At 28.2% G+C, this 24827-nt stretch overlaps 1 protein-coding gene across 1 annotated transcript in view; it reads right to left on the bottom strand.

Moving 5' to 3' along the window:
* LOC116431943 (A-type potassium channel modulatory protein KCNIP1) overlaps positions 1-24827 on the bottom strand; it is a gene marked incomplete at its 5' end in the record, with an annotated part of 88028 nt that overhangs the window by 52337 nt on the left and 10864 nt on the right. Inside the window, one exon of the mRNA XM_031988111.2 lies at positions 9028-9216. Within this exon, the coding sequence (XP_031843971.1) occupies positions 9028-9216 (189 nt within the window). The remainder of the gene's footprint in view (positions 1-9027; positions 9217-24827) is intronic.

Genomic DNA, 24827 nt, shown 5'->3' with positions numbered 1-24827 from the left:
CTCGACCTCAAATTTTTTAGATAAAAATACTTCCGTTTGTCTATATTGAAGACAAAACAAATACTTTTAAATGTATATTAATATGACAAACGTAATTGAAATAAATCTTTGTAGACAATATATTATTAAACATAATTAATAGATAATTTTTATAGATAGGCAATTTGCATTTACATATATTGAAAATAAAATAAATATCACCTGCAAAATATTTGTAAATATCTATTAATATAATAAACCTAAATGCAATTATAATAAATCGTTGTAGACAACAAATTATTAAATATAATTAATAGATAATTTTTATAGATAGAAAACTCTCCTTTACACATATTAAAGATTAAATAAACACCGTTTGTATAATATTTGCAAATGTCTATCAATATAATAAACTTAATTGCAACTATAATAAATTGTTGTAGATAATATATTAATAAACATAATTAATAAACAAACTTTTATATATAGAATAATTAAATGAATAAATAAAACTTCCGTTTTCTATCTTGTCTATATAAGATTTGTAAATATCCATCACCACAGTTCACCTAATTTCAATTCTGATAAAGCAGCTGCGTTTCATTAATTTGATATGCAGCGTACCGTTGAATATTGTTATTTAGCGTAATTGGCCTTACAGTACGGCAGATTCATATACAATTAGTAGCGTAGTATTATGGTGCTAGAATTGTACAGTACATGTAGCACTGCTTTGATTCTATGATGCATGCGAATTGATCGGCATGTGCTGCCTTTGAAGGATGGAATTAGGAGTGGAATAAAGTCGGTGAGCGAGTAGTAGTGGTCGACGACTAGAACGATAGTGCGACAGCGAACCTCATAACAAGACTGTGGATTTTTATATCAGAATACACATTATATGAAAAAAAATATAAAATAATCAACGTTTAGTATTTTGTATAATATTTCTCGAAAAAAAACATTATCCATTGCAATTCTCTTTTTCTAATTATATTTTTAAGTGCTTGAATTTGTATAAAATACTCATAAGAACATCTGATAGTTAAAAATGATAATATAAGATTTAATAAGGTTATAATATATATTTTTTGGAACGAGTATTTAATGATACTTTGAAAGTAGCATTTTGATTAATAAAAATTATTCTTTCAACATTTTTGATAAAATATCTGGAAATACTTTCTTTGCACAGTTTCTAAAATGAAAAGTATTTTTCTGCGTTAAGAATTAATACTGTTAATTAAAAATTGCTGATTACAATATGTTAAAAGGGTAGTGTTTATGTCAATGAAATAAAGAAATTTGTTAAAATCCTTTATAACTAATAAAAATATGTTTCAAATCTTAAATAGTTTTGTATCTTAACAACAATATTTTCTTGGTATTTTCATCTATATAATTATTTAAGAATCATTTTCTATTATATTATCCTATCATAATATAGTACATGTAGTATAATATATTATAATATAGCCTTACCTTATGATAACGTGTCAGACTTGTGATGAAGATTTTAAACAGAATTTAACGTGCTCAAATATTACTGAATTCGTTTGACTTAAAATTAAATATTATTCGTTTGTTATCAATTATTATACTTTAGAACAAACATAAAATATGCTTAGAAGTTTTTTTTTCAATAAATTATTCATGATAAAGTAGTTCTATCGATCATAGTTGAGAAATAAATCCTAGAGCAAAGGAGTTAAACGACAGTTTTCAAAGCATGCATCGTTACATCGATTTATGTATTTGCTTTAGCATCTATAATTCAGACTTCATAGAATGCTAACACAATTTCCTAAACAACTGTTTAGATTCTAGGCGCACGAAGTGCTACGCTGCAGATAAGACTTGGACTAAATCTTCCACTTCCTGTGTGCATTCAGTTAAAACAGTACGATTCGAGACTGTATAGAGATTTAATTAAACTGTAGATTTCGTCACAATTTCCAACAGTACTATTCGACTTTCGTTCTAAACTGGAGAGGAAAAAGTTTCTTAATTTGCAATTTAAATTACTTGAAAAAATATTAAACGAAGAGTCATACACACAGTGTTCTTTAAGAATACATTAATTAAAAAATTAAAACAAAAAAATTGAATGAAAATAAAATATATTACATATTACTAGAAAATTATTTTTAAGTAGTTTGCAATACAAGTGTTACTTGAATATATTTCATTCGTTGTTCAAAGGTTAATCGGTATGCTATTAAATTCTATAAACTTTCTTGGATTGTTGAGAAACAATATGTTGATGATTCAATGAGTATATATTTATTATACAACTTTATTGTTTTACTCAATTTGTTTTTTGCTGTTGCAATATTTTCCTTAACATATACTATAGAAATGTTATTTTAAAATAAATCCGATGTAGAAGTTGTTCGTAAAGCAACAAACTTCCATTAGAAGCATGTATCCATTCTGATTTGTTTTACGATGTTTGGATAACCTTTTACGACAACTATGTTTTATATCACAAAAACATACGTGGCGTTTTTTGTCATGGCATTTGAAATTAGGACGCTGCACAAGAAACTGGTCATTTAACATTTCAAGCTGATTGGTCAACAGGAACTTGGACCAAATATTGCTTCATGTTTTGAAATGTCAACGAGTTTATGGTAACCTCGTTAAGTAGAACAATAAATATACCTATTATTATATAATTAAGCAGAAGAATAGAGAGACCAACTCAATTAAGGATCGGGACAAAATTATATAAACAATAATTATTAGAAAAATATAGTATAAATAATATGAGTATAAATGTAAGTAGAGTTTTTGCTATGTTAAAGGGTTACGCTTGATATGTAATGATAGCATAGCAACACAATCGGTATTTCAATAGAAACGGGTTTTGTTCATTTCATTCGTTGCTCAGTCGTCGTTGTCCAAGCATATTATAAAAATTACATTTTTTGTATAAATTAAATATATTAATTTAAAATACAAAATATTTGTTTACGTTATTTTCTAATGCTAAGAAATCCATATTAGAAATAACCACAAGAATATTATACAATAGTTGTTTAGATGATTAATGAACAATATTGTTTAAAACCATTCAAATTTTTATAATTAAAGAACTGAAAATAAACGTGGTATTTTAATACTATGATAAAAGGGATAGAAATGTACGAGATTTTTGTATAAACAATAAAATAATGGAGGATTCGAATGGTTGCGATGGTTTCAGCGGACAGAGTATTGTTTTTATATCAGAACACCAGTCTAGGAACCGAAGATATCAAAGGCCCTGAGAAAAAATATCGAGCTATACGATTTGGCCGTACCACGAAATTATTGACAAAGGAAGGAGATATCTCATATATATTTCAATTTTAAAAAACGTTTTAAATTTAACAGATACAACTTTCTGGTTGAAAATTCATAATATCGAAGTATTACACCATTTCAACATAAAATTATTGTGTTTCAGATTCGATATTATATAGTAATTATTATAAACGTAATTTTTATTATTTAACCCGGAAACACTTCAGAAATATTCGTATGATGGGTCGTGTTCCGCTTTATAGACTACTTGAATCTATATATATTACATCAGTAAATAAAGTTACTGTCCAAAGTTCTACCTGCCTGCCAAAATTACGGCTGCAAGTACAATGTGCATTATTTTTATACGAATAAAAAGAATTATAAATCACGTGGACGTTTTTCGATGAAACTTGTTTCAGAACTGAAAGATGCTGACCTAAATAATTCATAAAATATTATCAGCTAATGGTTATACATTTGTGAAGTGAAGCTTGTTATTATTATCGTGGCGAAACATGAAACATTTAACAATAAATTTGATATTCGCGTTGAGATTTAAAAGTTTTAAGAAGTGTATATACTTATTCTGTGGTCTTTATTTCTTGGAAATTTAAGGTTAAATCTCTTTTTAATGCCTTAACCTACAATAACGTGTCATACTCGTGACAAAAGCTTTAAACTGAATTTAATAAATCTAAGTATTACTTATGTTTTTCAGATATAAATTGAATATTACTTTTCTGTTATCAATCGTTAACATTTGAAATAAACATAAACGCAGTATAAGTATCAACGTTTTTTCTTTTCCTAATAGATTATTAACGATAAAGTAGTTGTACTGATCATGGTTATGAAATAAATCATAGGGTAAGGGGTTAACATATGGCAAAGCCTTTGGAAACAGTTTTTTTTTTAATTATCAGAGTGATATAAACGTTAGTACAACGAAAACTGTGGGTCGACACGTTGATGAATTTTCTCCTCTCTTGACCAAAATGAGTTAAACATAAAATATCATTTCATCAATTATACTGTTACGAAAGTTATGTATACCACTAATAAATTTACGATAAATATTTTCAATATTGAATATCTATAAATATGATATTTATAATTAAAATACAAAATGATAGTTTCTTTCGGATGAATTCATTTGCCACGAAGTATTTTGCCATTCCTGGATGTAGCATATACAAACTCTGTTGTTATGTGAAAAGAGGGAATTTGCATATAGATGGAATTTTTTGTTATTCATAGCCCATCGGATAATTCGTTATTAATTGAAATTTATGTATAAATTAAGGCTCGCGGAAATGATCTATTGCGAATCACTAGACAGCGCTGACAAGAGATAAACGGGCGGAACACGCCTATTTGTCGCTAAACTCTTTTTTTCAAGTTGCCAGAGTCTATGCTCGTAAATTCTTGTTCGATCTTCCTCTTACGCCGGACAGCAAACAAATCACGATATCGATGCAACATGTAGTTCGCAGCTATAAAATTGTCCGCGAAAAAGAATCGTGTCTGTTCCAAAACTGTTGTTGTTTTGTATAAGTACTTGCACTTACTATAACATCAGAGAAGTGGAAATCTGCATTAAAATGTGTAGTTTAATTTTATATCTATTGTATAATAAATGTGCAAGGAACAATAGTAAATTGGAGATAAATTAATTATTTAATCCTATATAAATGCATATTCTGTTAAATGAAAACGGTGACATACATTTATAATAAGGAAATTATTTTAATTTTCTTATAAGATAGTCAATTTCAGTTTCCAAGTACTTCATTATGTATATAAAATATTTTCAACTTATCTATTCGTTTTAATATATAATAAAGGTAAATATTTTAATTTTTTCAATAAATGTATCAAATTTTAATTCGTTTACGGTTTTGTTCTGTTTTCTCCACCTTATGCAACAATTTTCTAGCCAACGTTCAAACTGTGTTCAAGTGCACTAATTCTCGTCTTGTAAACTTTCGTAAGTAGGTTCCTTCTGCTGTTTTCTTACAAAAAATAATTATTTCATTATATTAGATTGCTGTAAATGTACAGAAATATATTAATAAGATTATATACAAATTAGATCAAACATACCAGTACATTAAGTTCTAGACACTTTACAGCTGCTACAATATATATTAGAATAGTTGTTAAGTACTTTTATATGTACCAGATAAAAGTTACAACATCAAAGATAAGAACTGAAATATAAGCGTGAAAAGTACCCATCACGAGATTTTCAATAAGTAAAAATTCTATGGTGTATGTAATACAAGTTAATTATGAATCACATCAACTTTATTTCTAAGAATATACTGCTGATAAACGAGAATAAAGATTAAATCTACCGGAATGAATGGTTCGGAGGGTATTAGCTGAGCATAGAGGTTTCCAAAAATTTTGCGAACATTAAATTGCGTATTTCAACACTGCAACGTACTATTCATTGTCAATACCTAGCGTGGTTCGTGCAACTGCAAATTCAGAATGAGAGAAAAATGGTTTATACTGCCATATCAAATTGGAACATCCTTTACACTCTAGTTGTCGGATGGAACCGAGTGTTTTCCTCGTTGTCAGAATTTAAACTAACAGCTTCATCAGGTTGCACGGGCAGACTTAAAAATGGCAAAGAAATGTCTGTAGCTGACATCAAAACAGTCGATTTGCGGTATCGATATCGCTAACACGATTGGATAAAAGGTGAAGCGCAAAAATGCAAGACCATGTTGACCTGGCTGTTCGTTACGATGGTAACTATAAATATACGCGCAACGACAAACCGCGAAGCTGTTTGCATTATTTGATCGAGTTTCCTCTTCTTTTGTATTTTTCTTTCTTCCGTTCCTGTACACATATATCTTTTGTATTGCTTATGCTTTTCGGCGGAAGCCCGTTTTCCGTTAAAAGAGAGAATTTAAATGCGAACACGCACCTTGAATAAACACACAGACACAATATTCACGCGACTGTTAAATTCAAACCATTTATTGAAACAACTGTACTCCGATTAAGCATACAGTTCCCTTAAAATGGTTATCCTTGTTTGTTTGCGTAACATTCGTAACACATTTATTATTCTATTGTAAGATTTTTAACGAATTGTTCGGCTTTAATGAAGATATTTACGAAGGCGACGAACGCCTGTGAAATCATTTAAATTTTAAATGTGAGTTCTTGTTGGTTTTGCGTTTAAACGAATCAAATGTTTAACGATTGAATTGTAATTCTTTTTATATAGGGTATATTTTCTATGGAAGAAAATCAATGTATTAAAAATTACAGTTACTGTTAGAAAAATTAGTCACCCATCGGTCTTAATATTTTTCACCGTGATCATAGTATTGGAAACCCAAAAGGTAATTTCATAGTAATTTCATTATCGTAGTGTTAAAACCGAGTGTTAAGCGCGGAAATTAAGGATGAGCATAAGTATTGTATAATTTTTTAATTTTTTTGTAAGTTTTAACATTTTTATGATTTCTTTTATAACGAATTGACATAAGAAAGCAAGAAGCATTTATTGATGATTTTCTCAAAGCGGGCATCAATGGGGGTCTCAGATTGTTTATTCAGCATTTTATATATGTTTAATAATAAATATGAATTTAAAGTTTTATTTAAAATTCACGCAAAGTTTGTGTAGTATATTTTGTTCAGGCAAAAAGTTGAGAAGATATATTTAACATTAATTATATTGTACATTTAAATGGTTCTCATTGTCACTTCAGTCATACAAACTTTTATCATAATGACTTACACTAGAATTTAGAATCCACAAATATTAAAACCATTAGTCTCTATAATCTTTATTAAAATACATAAAATTTGATATTATGTAGTAAAATAATTTTATTAACTGAAAATATTTTTATATGGAAATTATTGTCTTATTGATTCGTATACAAGGAATTCTGCTGTATTATTAAAATAATTAATATAAACGAATATTTTACAATTTATTATATTTGTGATCAATTTATTATACACGTGATCATCTATACGGCTAGAATCGTATTTCAAATTTCACGAACATTATTCGAGCGTTTAGTTCACGAAGAATTCATTAGTTCAAAAGAAAGCTATTAATCTGTGTTATAACTTCTCGTTAATGTAGTCTATATAGCTATGTAATTAAAAACTCGTAACCAGGAATACATAAACGCATGAAGTGTATGTTGAGTGAAGACCAGTTGTTTACAGCCCATTATACTCGGAAGTACGACATTTGAAATTCAAGTATGCACCGTTGCATATTGAATAGTAAAACGGGTCGTGAAAAAAGTTATATGTGGACATCATGTTGTAACCTTTTGAACAATTTTTCTTCGATAATTTTATTTTAAGTATGGTTATAAGTACGTAAAGACTTTTGGTTACAAACATATGTCAACTTTATTTGTGTCTTACTAGTATATGTGATACATATGTACGTTTCATTTTTTAATTGAAAAAGTTGCAGTATTCTTGAATTCGTATTTTGAGAGAAATTAAAAATGACCTGCAAAATTCATTGATTAAAGGACGACACGATAAAACGTGATTATATAAAGCAATGTATGTATCAGATTAAAATGAATATGAACGTAATATTAAATGAGAAAAGCAAAACAGATGTGATAAAGCGTGTTGACATCAGGTCCCGCAGGTATTTTTTGCTTGCCTATATCAAAATGTGATAAAGAGACTTTCCAACTAAGCAATTTTAATTAATTAAAACGTACTCTATACGATGGTTTGCTGCGCGTCTTCTTTTTCATTAAATTCAATTATTTAATTTCACAAATAATTTTCTTCCACATTTAACTGTTTCTTTCTTTCGGTGTGTTTTGTACATTTTCAAGTACAATTTACTATTGTTTAAAATAATCTAATCACCTTCACGTTTATTTTATTTTTACATTCACGTCTGCCTTACTTTCTGATCAGGCTTTATTGTATGAAGCAAAGAATGACTACTTTTTTCTTCCATCTGATATTGCTACACACTATGTATTTAATAAGTTAAATGACTTTAATTAAAAGTTTAATAAGTAAAAAAGTTAACAAAATTACTAACATGTGAAATGATTGACTTGTTCAGTGCATTATTCTTTACTGTCTACGATTGTCTACAAATTGTGAACGTTCACACATATATAGTGTTTACGGACTATTGTATAGATTTTACTACGAACGAAGAAATATTGAATCCACTGATTATAAGATTCATTATGTTAAAAAAAGTGTAGATATCTTGCTTCTTTATGTTTTTTGTATTAGATTTACCGGAAAGTTCTGTTTTATAATTGCCATTTTAAGTTTCCAAAGATGTTATTCTACAAAACTGAAATCCACAAATTACCATCACGCTGGAAAGAGGTCATCAGTGACGATGGAAATTATATTGTTCAGTAAACATTAATAAATGTATTAAAAATGTATTGTTTTCTTTTAATTAAAAAACGGAGAGAAAGTTTCGGTAAACTCAATATTTTTCATTTCCATAGTCTCGTGAACACATTATTGAAAATGTTGTGAGAAGCAAGCATTTTATAAAAACGTAATAACTTTTTGTGTATTTTTATTATTTCCGTTTACACATCTCAAAAGAATAAATAATGTCCGCAGTATATCGAAAATTGGAACAAGATATTCCAATTAATACGATTCATTAAATTATTTATAATCTTGTTAGTTGTTCCACGAACTTCCATGGATTTAGAATTAATTGAAATTGTGGCAAATATTATATTATATCATACTTACCACCTTGCGGGAAGAACTGTGAGTAGATACACTTGAAAGTTTCCTCCCTCACAACTCCCGTGGGACATTCTGCCTTGAAGCCACGATATATTCTCTTCAACTCTGCTTCGGTGAATCTTGTAGCTCTACAAAGGCTTGCCAAGGAATCCGGTCTATATCGTGGTGTCTGTTCCTCTTCGTATTCCGAATCTGAGAAGTTCAAATAAATTTTTTTATTAATCGCTGTAGACTACTTTTTCAGATAATTTTAACATGCAAACATATTTGTAAACACAAGTAATTAATCGGTTTATATTAACAATAACCAATCATTATTAATATTAACCAAATAAAATGGTCAAAGTGCTTCACTTATAAGAATTTATCACATACATCGGTAATTATTAATAATTCACAACTATCTTCGGTACATGGGGAGAAAGGAGTGAAAAAATACCATGCGTCATATTTTCTGTAGTATAGATTAGTTATTTTTTCAAGAGAGATATAGTTTTAATAGTTCCATCAATAAAAATTATTTTGTCAAAACTTTTGTCTGTACAAAGATAATAATATATATATCAGGAATAATTTATAACCACGTTAAAAAATATAGTATAAATTTGTTCATAAATAGTAGAAAATAATACAAAAAAATTTTATTAAATATCCTAAGCTACACAAGTAATTATTAATAACTACCGGTAAATATAATTATTACAATTTGTTATTTATATTTACCAAAATACGTGGATATTATTAATAAGAGCCGGTTATTATTAATACAAACAGGATTTATTGTATCAACCGTAACATATACACATTAGTACCACGAAAATGTCAATAAGGCGATAACTGGCCATAAATGTTCAAAGATTTGAACTTAGAAAAAAAACATGGGTATTATTAAACAGAATATTGGTTTTTCCTTTGTGATGCATGAGACTTACTTATGCAGTCGATTCTTGGTCCACCGGTCTCTAAAGGACCAGACCTTAGGTTGCATAAACGAATGACCGGATAATCCAGATACACATGCAAACTACCATTCACAGATTGTACATTACGTTACAAAAACATACACATCTATAGCATGCATACATATACCGTATATGAATACATAGCAAACGGTTACTTAGAAAAAAAATGTGGCGTGAAGTGATGCCATGAACGTTATAGGATCGTTGCAGTGTATCGTACTCGTTTCCAATATGGATACTGAAAATGAGATTCGCGGAAGAATATTTCGACGAAAATATGGTTCGTTGAAACGGAGGTTGGCTATAGTGAGACCGGGCAAAAGCGAGTTTAGTATGTATACATATAAAACCACTGCTATCTGTTGGTCCACGGACTGAATACTAATACACAAGTATACGCGATACTCTATTTGTTTCGACTACCTTAAGTAAGCAAAAATGTGGAATGAAATGTTTTCATTCGAGGCTCGCTTACGAATGAAATTAAGTTTGAACACATTCTCTCGATATAGAGAATAAGTTTTACTCCATATTTTGAACTTAGTTTTGCATTATTTTTTCATCTAGAATAACTTTTTATCGATTACTTTTGTAGTCCCAAGGAAAGGTATCGAACCCGGAAATTCAAAAAATTATGAAATTTTGTATATAAGTAGAGTAAGTCAAGCCTAAAACATTATAATTCTTTTTCGTGCCGAATTTCACTTTCAACGGGCGAAATCATCCCTTGAAAAATGCAAACTTTTCTTTCTGGTGAATTATCTTGAGATTATCTTGTTCTTTCATGTCTATACAATTGTGAAATAAAATTTTTTAAATTGTTCAACTTTTTCAATAGTTTGGAAGTAACATAACTTTTTATATTATATAAAGAAAGAAGAGACAAATTCTAGGCATACTTTGCGTCTGTGTTTGCTCTAAAGTTAAATATTTGTAACAGAAGAACAATATTTGATTTGGGTTCAAAAGAATTCAGTAATATTTATATTTGTTAAATTCTGTTTGAAATCTTCACTACGAGTCGAACAGGTTATTGTAAGGCAATGGGTTAAAGTAAATTTTATGCTATTTTTTATTTATGAAATATCAATATTCTATACATTTAAAAAATCATAATGAAAATTGTCTTGTATTCTTCTTGTATTATTACTAGTAGCGGACTCTGATCTATAGTTTATCATTATACGAAACTGTAATGGCACTCGTCGCCAATATACCAACGCAACAAGACTGAATGATTGGTTCAACTAATCACAATCGGAAGCGTCATCAATAATCCGTAACATGGTTCCATTAGTAATACGAGCACGCTTTACTTTTAAATGTGTGTACGCATACATTTGATTAATGCAAGTTATTTGCGATATATTTGTTGACAGCGATTTTGTTACATTGGCTGTTTAAATAAACAAAATTTAGTTTACAACTTTCCAATTTAATAACTTAGCTTCGTTATTGTCAATCTTGTAGGCATGCACAATGTATAATCATTAATATATTCTATAATTATTCCTGTAAATGTTTCTAGTTAATTGATTTCCTCTTACTCCTTAGCTGATATTATTTATTATTGTATTAATTGAAAACACTTTATATCCAAATATTTTTTATATTGTATATCTCCCATAGATAGATTTGAATAGTTTAATGTAACAACATATCTATAAATGTATCATTAACCCCTTGTCGTACAATGATGAGTGAGACTCGTGATAAAGATTTCTAAACTAATTTAACAAGTATCAATGTTGTTCATTACCCATAGATCAAAGCAAACAACTATTTTGCTATTATCAATGTATTATCTTCTAATGAAATTTCCACCTAAAGTAGAATGGAAAATTTTGTTGTATTTCTTACAAATTGGCGATAGTAAAATATTACACGAGCTTAGTAACAAAAGTAAATAGTACGCCAAGGGGTTAATACGTATTACATTTTTCAAAACAAAAAAACATGTAACTAACAAATTTTTAATATGCCGACATGTATTCAACAATTACAGAACTTCAAATTAAATATTTAACGGTACCAGGAGTGTAGGTACGATTGTTTTTGAGTAATATTTTTTAACCGCTAGGATTATTACCATACAGGAAAGAAAATGTTTATTAATTTATAAAATATATTAATATAAAGTGCATATCAGAATAGTGAGTAATCTTGGTTTTTAAATAATTTAAGGATCTGAAAATTGACGAATATGCTCCAGTTTTTTTAAAACTCAAATTTAAATAGTAAACGGTAACTATGTTATCTGTATAACGTGTATACTTGTCAATTACAGCAGATTAATACATGATTGGGAAGATGATTTTAGTGAAATGAATATTCTATAAATAAAAGTGCGAATTAAAAATGTTCACATGCAATCGATGAGAAAATAAAATGTTTACTTCTTAACATTTTTCTAACTTTTTTGTATAAAAAAAACTATTCATCTCGATCAATGTCTCCTTCCATACGAAACAACTTTCACGATAACAATTTTTTTTATATCGTTAACGGTTTACGAGATATTCCGTGTTTCTACTCAAACGGAACACCATAAACCTGAACTGTCTAAGCTTTACTCGTGAATAAATTACAGTTCTTCTATTCCACCTTGACTGTCACGGAAACCAAGATACAAAGCATGACCTCGCTTACTGCCTTCTGTGTGCAACGCAAGAATCTGAGTTCTCTGTCTTCTTTTACCGCCCGTATTCTGTGTTAGTAATGGCAAACGGCCGGAGTGCAAAGCGTGTGATTGTTGTCCCGCTTAAATTCTCAGAAATTGTTTTGTGTTTAGAAACAGTTTCGAATTGGAAAACATTCGACAAACCTGAATGAAAGTCTCGGATATTTTTAAAGTAGTAGTGGTTATAATAGTTATATACTAACGGACAAAATTAGTCGTATAATGAGAATATTATGAACCGGTATGTACTTATAATTAAACAGTGGATTTTTGTTCAAAGTCAAGTTAGTAAGAATACAAATAACGAATAATTATGATAAAAAAATGTATTTTTACAAATATTATAAAAAATTGTACATTTTAGATATTTTGTATGCTTCTTCGTATCATGTGGATTCTGAATAATTTTGCATTTTGAAATTTTTCATAAATGTATAAAAATCAGTAGTTTAGTTACAATTATAGAGAAACTATATGAATAACTTTTTCCATTAGTTTTATAGAGTATTTAAAATAATATTTAATGGACACATGAAATAACAAGATGATGCATATTTTATAAATATTGATAAGGTAGTTTAACCCCTTGTCCTGTGATACCTTTCATAATTGTGATTGATAAAACTACTTTATTGTTAATCATTCAGTAGAAACAGAAAGGAATTTGCTGCTTATTCTGTGTCTACCTTTATTCCACAGGTTAAAAATTGCTAATAGACAAATAATATTTCATTTCTATGAGAAATAAATAAATACCATTTAGATTTGTCGAATTCGGTTAAAAGTTTTCATCACAAGCCTGACTCAATACTGTAGGAGTAGGGGTTAAAAATATACATTTTTAATTTTACTTTAAACGTGAAATTTAAATAAAAATTTAAATAAATAAATAAAGGTCACTGGCGGTAAGAAATGCTTAGTAGGGAATTTTATATGATTAAATAAATGGGCTGTGTTCTATTGCCAAGACATCACATGCAATGCTCGCACTTAATAGCATATTCGCCGAATTCAATGCCATTTCACCTTTTTCTCTGAGGATAGCTAAAAGAAAACGTTTATCGGTAACGATCCACCATTCCGAAAACAAAGAATCGCATAACTACATGTGCTGCTTTCACGTTAAAAATAAATAAAAGAATATTATTCGTGATTTTTCTTTTTAGACAGTATTTGAGCCACTCACCAAACTTAATAGTAAGGCAATTTGTTTTAAATATAACAAGTTTGTATTGACAATAAAATCTTAAAAAATTCGAATACATATTGCATTTATATTATGTCAGAACTTCATTGATTCTTCAGTGTTCGAGATTATAAATTAGCTGTACTTTAATGTATCTTGCCACATGTTATAAAATGCAATAGAAAAATATTTTATTTCTACCAAACAATTCATTAGTAACCTGTAAAAGATTTGAAAAAATGATAACACAAATAAAGTTTCTATTCTTCATTTTTAAATAGTAGTGATTTTTGCATGCTCGATTTTCAAACGTTCGTATCGACGCATATATTTTTCAGAATACCTTACCATGTTTACTTTGAAAATGATTAATTTGAAAATTATTGAAAATTATTGCAACTTGAAATTTAGGAGTTTATATTTTACATTAAATTTATTCATAACTTCTTAAAATAATTTCGTTTTTTTTAATTTATTAGCATGGCTACTTGTAATATTAATTAATTTATTAAGAAGGAAGTGTGTATGTATGTGGTAGGTACCATCTGCGCAAACAAAATTTTCCACTGTTATCAGAATAAACTCATTTTCGAGCAGGCAGAGGGTAACACGAGCTTGGATTCGATATTCAAAAGTTATAGTTAAAATATGCACGTACATGAACGTGGTTATCTATACCCATGTGGATCTCTTTGTCAATGTCGAAAGCTTCGACCCAATGCATTTAGAGCACTGCAGTAAGATATCAATGTACATAAAAGATACATTGGTGTTCAATGTACGTATTATTTTAGGTTCTGACTGAGATTAAATCAATGCAATTGCTACTACATAACGTGCTCAGCATTTGCAATATGGAAATGATGAATAGTTAATACTAAGATAAAGTTAAGTAAACTAATTAATAATATAAATTGTTATAAATACGTATTTTCAAAAAATTCAAGTGAAATATTCAGTTAACTAATCAGTTTTAAAGCTGTAAACGTCAATACATACTTAAAATTTGATATACTTTAAAATTGTGCATAAAAATTAAAAATGTTTATTATAAAAAAGAAAATTGACTTTTAATTATATACAATTTTAAAATTATTTACATAATCACATTTTGATATTTATTTTGTACTGTTTATAAATTTGTATGTGACTTCATAACTGCTACGTTTGATTCTTTAATAAAAATAAGTGATATAGTTACAGAGAATAATCTTTACACTTTGCTATCATTTTTACTCGTATATGTTTTATTAGCCATATTTGAAATTCAGTTTTAGTAATTACTTTGGAATAATTGTAAGGATTTGTTACATAATTATCTTATCTGTGTTTCGCTGTTCATAGTTAACTGTCACTTGCTGATTTGCACTAGTAATGTTTTCGAAGCATAAACTCGTCTAAGCTGTCCAACATGTTATCTATGTTATAATACACGGTTATGTCTGATTCTGAACGATACATTACTACTAGGTAGAGTAGTAGTATTTACCCGTATAATCATAGCGTTCTACATAATAGACTTCATTATAGATACTGAACGTATAAATGGAAGTAATGCAATATACAAATGGTTTATGAAATTTCTGTTACACAGATAATAGCATTTCTGAAATAGTAATGCATTTTAATAAAGAGTTATGTATAATGTGTAGTGCTATGCTTTGCTACCAAAAATTTTATTCTATTCAAGAATACATTTACAATTTTTAAATAATATCTTCTTTTATCTTTTAAATTTATTTAGTTATTCATAAATATAGTTCTTTAATCTTGTTCTTTTTTAGATGTATCCATGTGAGATAATGATATCATAAAATACATGAATCAATTAATTTTTATTTTTAAAGCATATCTGTTTTAAGAATTATATGTTACAATATTTGTATGATTTTATTTATTGTAATACTTTCAACACTCATTAATTATTATTGACAGAAAATAAATATTTGTTTATATTAATGACTAAAATATATAGAGAGCTGGAAGAAAATTTGTTGAAAAGTCAAGTATTTATTATTTCTGAAAATAAAACTGAGAAGTTATGAACATTGTTATCATCTTCTATTAAAATAGTCATCTTTATTAATATAATGAGTTTCTAGATTAGACATTTTCTAGATAATATTTAACTTACTGTAACCTCTCATATAAGCAATACTTTAATTTAAATCGTACTTTGTATATTTATTTCAAAATTTTTTAATTTAAAAAAAAAATAGTAAATGAATTTAATAATAAAATTGACAAAAAATCATCGTGTTAATCACATTTATATGAGTGTTAATTAATTAGTAATTAATTTGTACGGGTATACGCTGTTACACGCAGGGGAGGTGTCTTATTTACAAATAATACGAATTTATTATAAAAAACTAATAAATTTACATTAGGGAAATAATTTTCAATGAAATTACGCGGTTTAGATTTAAAGAACGAAGATATTAAAAAGAAAATCACATATGTTAACTTAGGTAGTAAAATAGTTTTCATGTTAATATACATATATAATACGAGCACCTAGAAACAAATCGTGAAAGTTTAGTTCTATGTCTTTGTCATCCGCAGAACAGCAAGCGTTTATAATTCAGCTATCTAAAACTCAAAACGGTAGTTAGTTCTGGATTGCGTTTGGTTACGTTGTGTATGCACAACCTGAAGTACTTAAAACATTAATTAAAAGTTGTAATGGAATTTGGAATTTCTGTTCACGCAACACAATCTTGCATATAACTATATAAATAAAATTTACAATTGTCATTTCTATCACAAAAGAGAATAAAGTTTTCAATAAAAATGAAATCATTAAGTACTTAAGATTAATTATTATTTATGGATATTCAAATATATTAAATATTGGGTATACATTATGCGTCTTAATGTTTTAACATTAATTGAATAAGATAATTTCTGCGATAATTTAATGATAATAAATTAATGATATAAGATAATTCATTGTACATTTATCTAATTGAAATGTATTTCTTTTTAATTAAGTTTATTTTAAGCATTCTAATAAAAAGGTCATCTTCAAAACTTTAACATGCTTTTACGAAGAAATATGCAGTGTTTTCTACATGTATTGAGTTTTAAATAATTGTCACGGACTGTATTTGAATAAAATATTATATTTTCTGGGACTTTGAGAATTTAGTTCTTTTAAAGTTAATATGTGAATTGATTTTTCCGAGGAAGTAAGAATGAAAAATAATCTGTCGTTTTATATCGACCACCAGACTGTACATGTGCGTTCTGATTGTTGAATACGTTTCGTTTTCATCAGGACATGGTATTACGAAAAAATATGCAATTGTAATTGAAATTTATAACAAGTATGGAGAATATACTCGCGCGACTGGGAAGATTTTGATTCGGGAGATTCGTTGCAATCTACGGTATGACGCATGCAGGCTATCAAGTCAACGTTGTGTATCGCGCAGAAAATTCTGGAAAAAAGGACTAACCCAGTTTTCGGATTGCTCAATCTCGTATTTCCATCAACCGGTATAATGGCATTATTTTTACGTATTAGAGATACGCACCTTATTTAATCGTTTGTATACTTATTTTTCATTCTATCATTTGATTTGTAACAAATTATATTTCAAAGTTATATATTGCTAAATTTAAAAATATTCATTAGAAATATCAACTTTGTTAAAATTTAAAATATTCATTAGAAATATCAAATTTGATATTTTTCAATTTAATTCCGAGGAGGAAAAGAAAAGTAATTGAGAAACATTTTAATGTTTAGTTATAACATAAATTTTGTTTCATTTCTAATTATTTCGAAAAATCTTCTAGTAATTTTAAGAACTTAGCGATACTTTAATGAACGATTAAAGGTAGGATTTCTGAAAATCAATCCGTTTAACGATTCTGTCTCTTTAGCGTCATTTCCTGGATTATGAACAAGGCCTCAGGGGTACAACCGTCCGCGTGGAGCTATAACGGTGTTAGCAGGGCACGGTTTATTGCTATCTATTAAACAATAGACAGTGATTTTGGATGGTATTTCCTACACTATAAAACATTTTACAGAAATAGCAGTGGGCTGCGATCTCGTCTATAATTGTTTGTTAATAAACGTCAAATTACGTTTCGGTTCTGTTTTATACTAATAAAAATTTTGTCCCGTATAAAATCTGTAGACATTTTTATTAATATGAAAATATTTAGTAAAGAACATGCTATTATTATTAAATAATTGCTTCTTTTTATTAACTCTTTACACTTGAAACGTTTCTCGCTAAATGTATCCATCATTTTTTAATGAAATATTAATATTCTTTCTAACAACTAACATGAATACAAATAATACAGAAATCATGGGACATAGCTACTCTATTTCAACATTTCATGTACAGTTTCATTATATGAATTATCATATTGAATTTACCAAATTTTATAATTGTAGTATATCAAATCAAATGACGACTGTTATAGTGTTACATTTAAATATAATGGTTTGTATATACAATAATCTGCAATATTTTGCAATTATTGGTTCATGTATTGATTCTTTTGTATTAAAAAGTGCATATATGTAAAATATTTTATTTCATTTTATTAATTTGAATCTGGAAAAGAAGACTTTTGTCAAGTTACTATGGTATGCAGACTATTATAAAATTTCTGATAAGATGAGTTAAAAACATTGACATAAATAAATTAGGTTTGAATAAAATTAAAAAAAAAATAGAAGTTTGTTTATTTCTATCATTAAAAAATTTCAAACGATCACTATTTATTTTCTACCTATGGATACCACTTAATTGGTTTATACGTTACTTGTAAATAATAAATGAAAAATAAGTTGTTTGGTACAATTTAAACAAAATAAGTCCAAATGCAAGAAAAAATGCAACTTTCAATGTTGAATTTCTTAACAGTATGACTTTGTAGGAAATAGCTTTATTCTATTATAAAGTTTTTCTGTTACATGAGACTTAGCAAAATATAATAGTGTCTATACTATTAATTTTAATTGTATCTATATTAAATAGAACACAAATGTATCTTAATTTATAAATAGTCTATGCACTTAACCTGCTAATAATAAAATATAAAAGTGATGAGTTTGTTTTATTTATATAAAATTCATTGAACGCAGTGGTTAAGCGAAAACTTTTCATCTCGATGACCATAGAGAACAAAAAAGAACTTAAAAAATTTTTTTCGCGTTGTCCAGTATGAAAGGAGAATGTGCAAGAGTTATTGGAATGGCTGAACGTTGTTCGCGCTGCAACCGATAAACGCAGAACAAAAGAACCGGGGTACGCTCGTATTATGCAATTTGAACGGTTTCGACAGAACCTCTCATATTTCCGGTCACGTGAATGAACTTTGAAGTGCCATCGCTTCAACGGATTTCCTCAAAAGATTCGTTACGCTACATCCTCCAATATTCAGTCTTTGTTTCTGTCAGTATATCGAATATTGTCTCATTCCTATGTGCATGTACACAGTACCTATTCACTCGTGTATATGGACTAAAATATAAATGAATATATAGGTGTTTAGAACAAGAGCTTGTATTACATGTCGTAAATTTTAACGGTAGATGTTACATATGCCCTTCTTCCGAATTGAAAAGAGAAAATAATAATTCAATAATTAAAAAAGAATTGATTACTTTTTAAAAATATAAAATTGAAGCAATACCTTTTTATCTCTTTGTAAATCAGCAATGAATTTTTTCACAATCGGTTGATTACTCTGTTCTGGTATGTTCATTGCAATTTATAATACAAATTATATTTTCATGCAGTTATCAATGTTTACTTTTCTTTGATGTGTTATTTCTAACATTCAGAGTAATAATTGAAAAATAGACCGTTGTAGAAACGTTCTTTAAATCATATTTTGTTTTTTTTTACAGAGGCAAATTTTGAAAAATTTATAACAAAGTAATTCTTTTATACATACATTTAGTATGTTAGTTTTCAGTATTATATTCAAGTTAAATAAGTTGCAATTAAAGTTGTTAATCCAAACGATTCATATGCACGTTATAAATGTATCAAATGGATATGTTATACAGGATGTTTTATAAATAGTGGTACAGGTATAAACTGTAAAATAATGTTCTTTTTTTTGAAATTTGGTTTTCTAGAAAATCTAGTTTCATAATTTCTCAAGCGCATCTGTATTTGACTAACTATTGACAGAATTTAAATCGGATTTGTTTGAGAGCGAAGCTGCAAGTAAAAAAATTGTATTTTATTTCTTTTACTTATTTTTGTATGTAATTCCTGTATGCAGTTAGGAAGCTCACATTTGAAATTCTTAAAAACGAAATTTGAAATGGAAAAATGTTATTCGCTGTTTTTAAGTTATTTTTTTACGGAAAATCACAGACTTTCTAGTTGGGCCAGAAATTATATACAGGATAAATTGTACGGTTTTTTAATTTAGTTTATTAATTAAAATTTTATAGACACTCAAAAAGGAGAAACATTTCTACAATAATATAGCAAATAATATTTTCCTATTTCAAAGTTAATGATCCCATTTTTCTGCAATAGAAGAATATATAAAACATAATGTAGAAAATGTTCATGGTTTATAATGTGAAATGAATGATTTAGTTTTTATTTGTTTTGTTCCTTCAATTTAAACTGTTGCACCATTATTTTTCTCAAAACACATAGGTTAAGTACGACATGAATAGAACAAACATTCATTTAGGCTATACGTTAATAATTAAATTTATAATTAAATCATTTTCAGAATTGATATTTTATTTTCTATTTGAATATAACAGAGTATAGGTCTCAAAGATCCTGGAAAAAATACGGAAACTTGTCAATATCAATCCCCGAAGTATCTTTTTATATGGTTACATCTTATTTTTATTTTTATTATTACTTACTGCAAACTGTCACTGTAAACTTTGAATATTAATATATCAATGAAGCTAAAACTAATTAAACGAATTTATAGTTACATATTTCAATTTCAATTCACATAAACGCCGACACAATAACGCGTACCAATCATTATTGTGCACACTTAAATTAACTTTGCGCGAGCGCTGCGAAAGCTATTGTCAGGCAGTTTCGATGGGTATCGATGCATGGTTTTATTCGCTCCGACTAAACGAGGCGTTGAATTGCTGTCCGGAAAACGCTTCGAGAATTCAGATAGCTTCCGTCTAGGCAGAAGGCAGTGGTTTGCGCGCAACAGTAAAAAAGTTTATTGGTATCAGTTCTTTTTATGAAAAATATTCATTTATTTTTCGTTACTTTTATCATTGAGTTTTTTACAAGGAGAGTTAAGGAACTTTCTAAAGTGGCAATTAATTTCATAAATTTTTGTTAATTTTTTTTGTGTGAGTTTTTGATACATTTATTTATACACAATATGTCCATATCATAGGTAATGGGTTCTTTGATAACAATTACATCTTTACAACAGTCTATTAATTTAGTTGAAAGTTCAATGAGTGTTTTAAAATACTCAATTAATATGTTCTAACTTAAGTAACTTTTCCTTTAATATGTTATAAAAGTATTTCTGAACCTCCTTTAATTTTAGTTGTGTGTTAATAGCTATCTGTTATTTGATCTGTTTCAAATTTTGAATAATAAGTAACTTTTAAAAGCAAAAATTAATTAAAAAAAAAAAATCCATTCTTTTTATTTCTATAAAGAAAAAGTAGAGAACTGAATTAAATAATAATGTTTGTTAATAGATCTGGAAGTTTGCTAAAAATTCACATGAAAATATTTGAAACCTGTTAGTCGAACATCGTTCAAGTTGTCAGGTTTATCGTAAAGAGAAAAGTAATTTGAGAAAAATGAGTTTAAGGTTTTTGTCAAGTCGTTCAGTTATTTGGATCTTATTATTTTATAATGTTTTAAAAATGCCAATCTATAAGAACATATCAAATGGAATCGATTTTTACCAATTTTAAACGGTCATGTCGCCTTAAGAATCTTTTTTCTGTAATCTGTTAAAAGAATTAAATTTTTCAACACATTTTACGGAGAGCAACATTTTGAACATAGAATCTCAAAGAAATTTAAATGAATTCCAAGAAATAGTTACATTAGAATCCATGTGAATATTATTCATTATTGATATGTCATTAAGTTTAGTATATTCGTAGATGAATGAAGAACAACTTCCACTATGTTTAGAAGTGAAAGGGAATTAATTACATATAATACTATTAAAATGAATACGTAAAATATATGTCTTATTCAGATGAAGCTAATTAAAATATTTCACTGAAAACGAAGACTTGTAGACAGAGAAATAGCTATTTATTTTTGTTTGTGACTTTTTACAACTTACGAATTTGTAATTTCCTGTCACTGAGTCGTGTACTGGTGGAAGACCCATAATGGGGAAAGTTTATGAAACGATTAGGCCCAAAGGGGTTATAAGTTGAGCGGACCTACAGATTTCTCCTCCATATATAAAGGTTTATAAGGCGAGAAGTGCTATTAAGGACGGGAGTTAAGGTACTTGAAATGCACGCGTTCAACGGAATCGTGAAAAGTTGCAACGATAAAACAACTTTTACAGCCTTAAATCTCTGCTTAATTTATGAACAGCTGTGAACACTACCATTTACATTAAAAAGTTCGGTGTTTAGAATATTCTAACAATTTTAGCACAATAAATTGCTTGAAATAAAATAAAGATATCTAATACTTTGCATTCAACTTCTTTTTAACACATTCTCTCAAGTAAGAAATTATTTGAAAATGTCATCATTAAGCACGGATTAAGAAGTAATATTTATGTTCAACTATAATTACGTATATTAACAACGTTAACCATTAACAATTTCGTTCGTGTAATTGTTTCCGCTCTCTAATATAATTTCTACGAACTTGAGAGTCATATAGGACTATTTATACACTCTTGTAAATTAATAAAATATTCTAATAACATAATGTTTTACTTTTAAAACGTATGTCAACAAGTAATCAACAGTATCTGATATAATTGAATTATTAGTTATTGTAAATTGAATTATTAGTTATTGTATATTCAATTACTTTTTGATTAAATAGAAATGATTTATACAGTAACAAGGAGTTATAATTACATAATTGTGTCTCTCTTTATATTAGTTTAAGTCTATGCTACGTTGATTAAATAAACTTAAGCGAATTGTAATTTAAATAAAAAATAATTTAACAAGTGAAACATTAGTTATTACATTAATTTCTGTTTGCATCACTATTCGTTTTTATTTGCATTCGAAATTTAATTGTACGTAAAAGTGAATGTATACTTATTATTAACATCGTATTTTCATTCGTACCGGTGAAAATAAATTATAGAAGCCCTTGAGTGTTAATCATTGACATTGTAACAATTTCGTTGCAAGAGTATGGCATTATGTTCCTGTTGTTTATGCATTTATTGGAGTTGCCCGTTCCCATCAGCTTTAGCATATTTTTCTCGTAAATGTGTTGAAGGAAATGTAGGTAGTGGATGATGCATATCGTTTATATGAATTTTCATGACGTACGCTCGGGAATCCAAGTCTCCAGTGTCGGCGGATAAGTCATTCCATTACTGGTTAACCGCCAGAGGACTGCATAAATAAGTGGTGTGTTTAACAAATATACATCATGCAACGTAATCCGTGTATGATTAAGAGGACAATCAACCGTATTGTCAATAAAGTGTGCATAAAGTAATACATGTATAAAAGCTATGAATACGTATGTAGATAAGTGATAAATTGGATTTTCCCTGGTGAAAATGATCACAATAATAATAGTATAATATTAAGATAATATTATATTAAAAATAATATTAAAAAAGTATTAAACTCTGTAATATTTTTTTCTTTCATTTAATTATATGAAGTATACGATAATTATCATTTTATTATTTCACGATACTTGCATACTTTATGTGTGCTCCAATTTATGAATTTTGCGGTAGCTTCTTTACCTCAATCTCCATTTAACCGAAGGTGTAGAATTGCGCTGTAATAGTCAAGACCAAACATTTCTTTCTATTTTGTACTTCATCAAAATCAGTGATTGGGATTTCGGAAAGTTACCCTGTTAACACTAGAATTACCGAGCATTTCACACGATTAATACGTACTTCTTTTCAAAATCGTAAGAGTACGTTCGCTTCAATTTCTGCTGATATTCATTACATTGGGTAAATGACACTATTAATTTTCAAAATAATTTCAAATATTTACCGTATTTTTAATATCAATAATTGCAAAATAAGAAAATTAATACCATTCAGTTCAATTGGTATCAATAGTTCTAATGTTAACACTAAAACTACCGAGCAATTGGATTGACTTCTTTCTAAATTTCTATAAAAATTAGAACAATATATTTCTTGAAATTTGATGGGTCCCTATTGTCGTGTCTGTGCAAATACACAAATCTATTTTACAATTTTTCACAAAAGCCTTGCCATAATTTAAATATTTGCAAACTAAACATTCTAAAATGAGTCAATTTGACCCGTCTGGTAGTTTTAGTGTTACTTGTTACCAGTACGTAATGTGTTAATATAGAATAAACGCGGCAGCCTTTGAAACACGTATAAGATGGGCGGGTGGACACGTACGAATGAAGAAGCATGTCAGAATCATGTAACATACATGCACGGTGAAATCGGCGAGCAGCCACGAGTCTCAATGCAACGGAAGCTCGTGAGACTCTCACGTTTCGAGAAAATGTGGTTTGATAGGATGCAGCTTGAGACTGCGATACAGCATGCAGTAAATTCGCATGAACTCTGAAAAGCGCGTGTTCGAACTAGCCTTTATACCACTTGATTTGCGAACTCGAATTTATCTACTGGGATCTAAACGATCGCATTTAGCCCGTGTATTCGAACGCTATGTGCTCTCGCATGTGGCATTAGAGCAGATTAATACATGCTGATCTTTTAAGTGGAAATAATCCAACTGCATAAAACAGTAAATAAGTACTATCGACAATCAACTTGTTAACGATTTGAACGTGTTATG

The sequence above is a fragment of the Nomia melanderi genome, chromosome 2 (genome assembly GCF_051020985.1).
Source record: "Nomia melanderi isolate GNS246 chromosome 2, iyNomMela1, whole genome shotgun sequence".
In the NCBI taxonomy this organism is placed as follows: domain Eukaryota; kingdom Metazoa; phylum Arthropoda; class Insecta; order Hymenoptera; family Halictidae; genus Nomia; species Nomia melanderi.
Note: the sequence above shows the minus strand (reverse complement) of the source record. Positions and strands in the feature narration are given on the sequence as shown.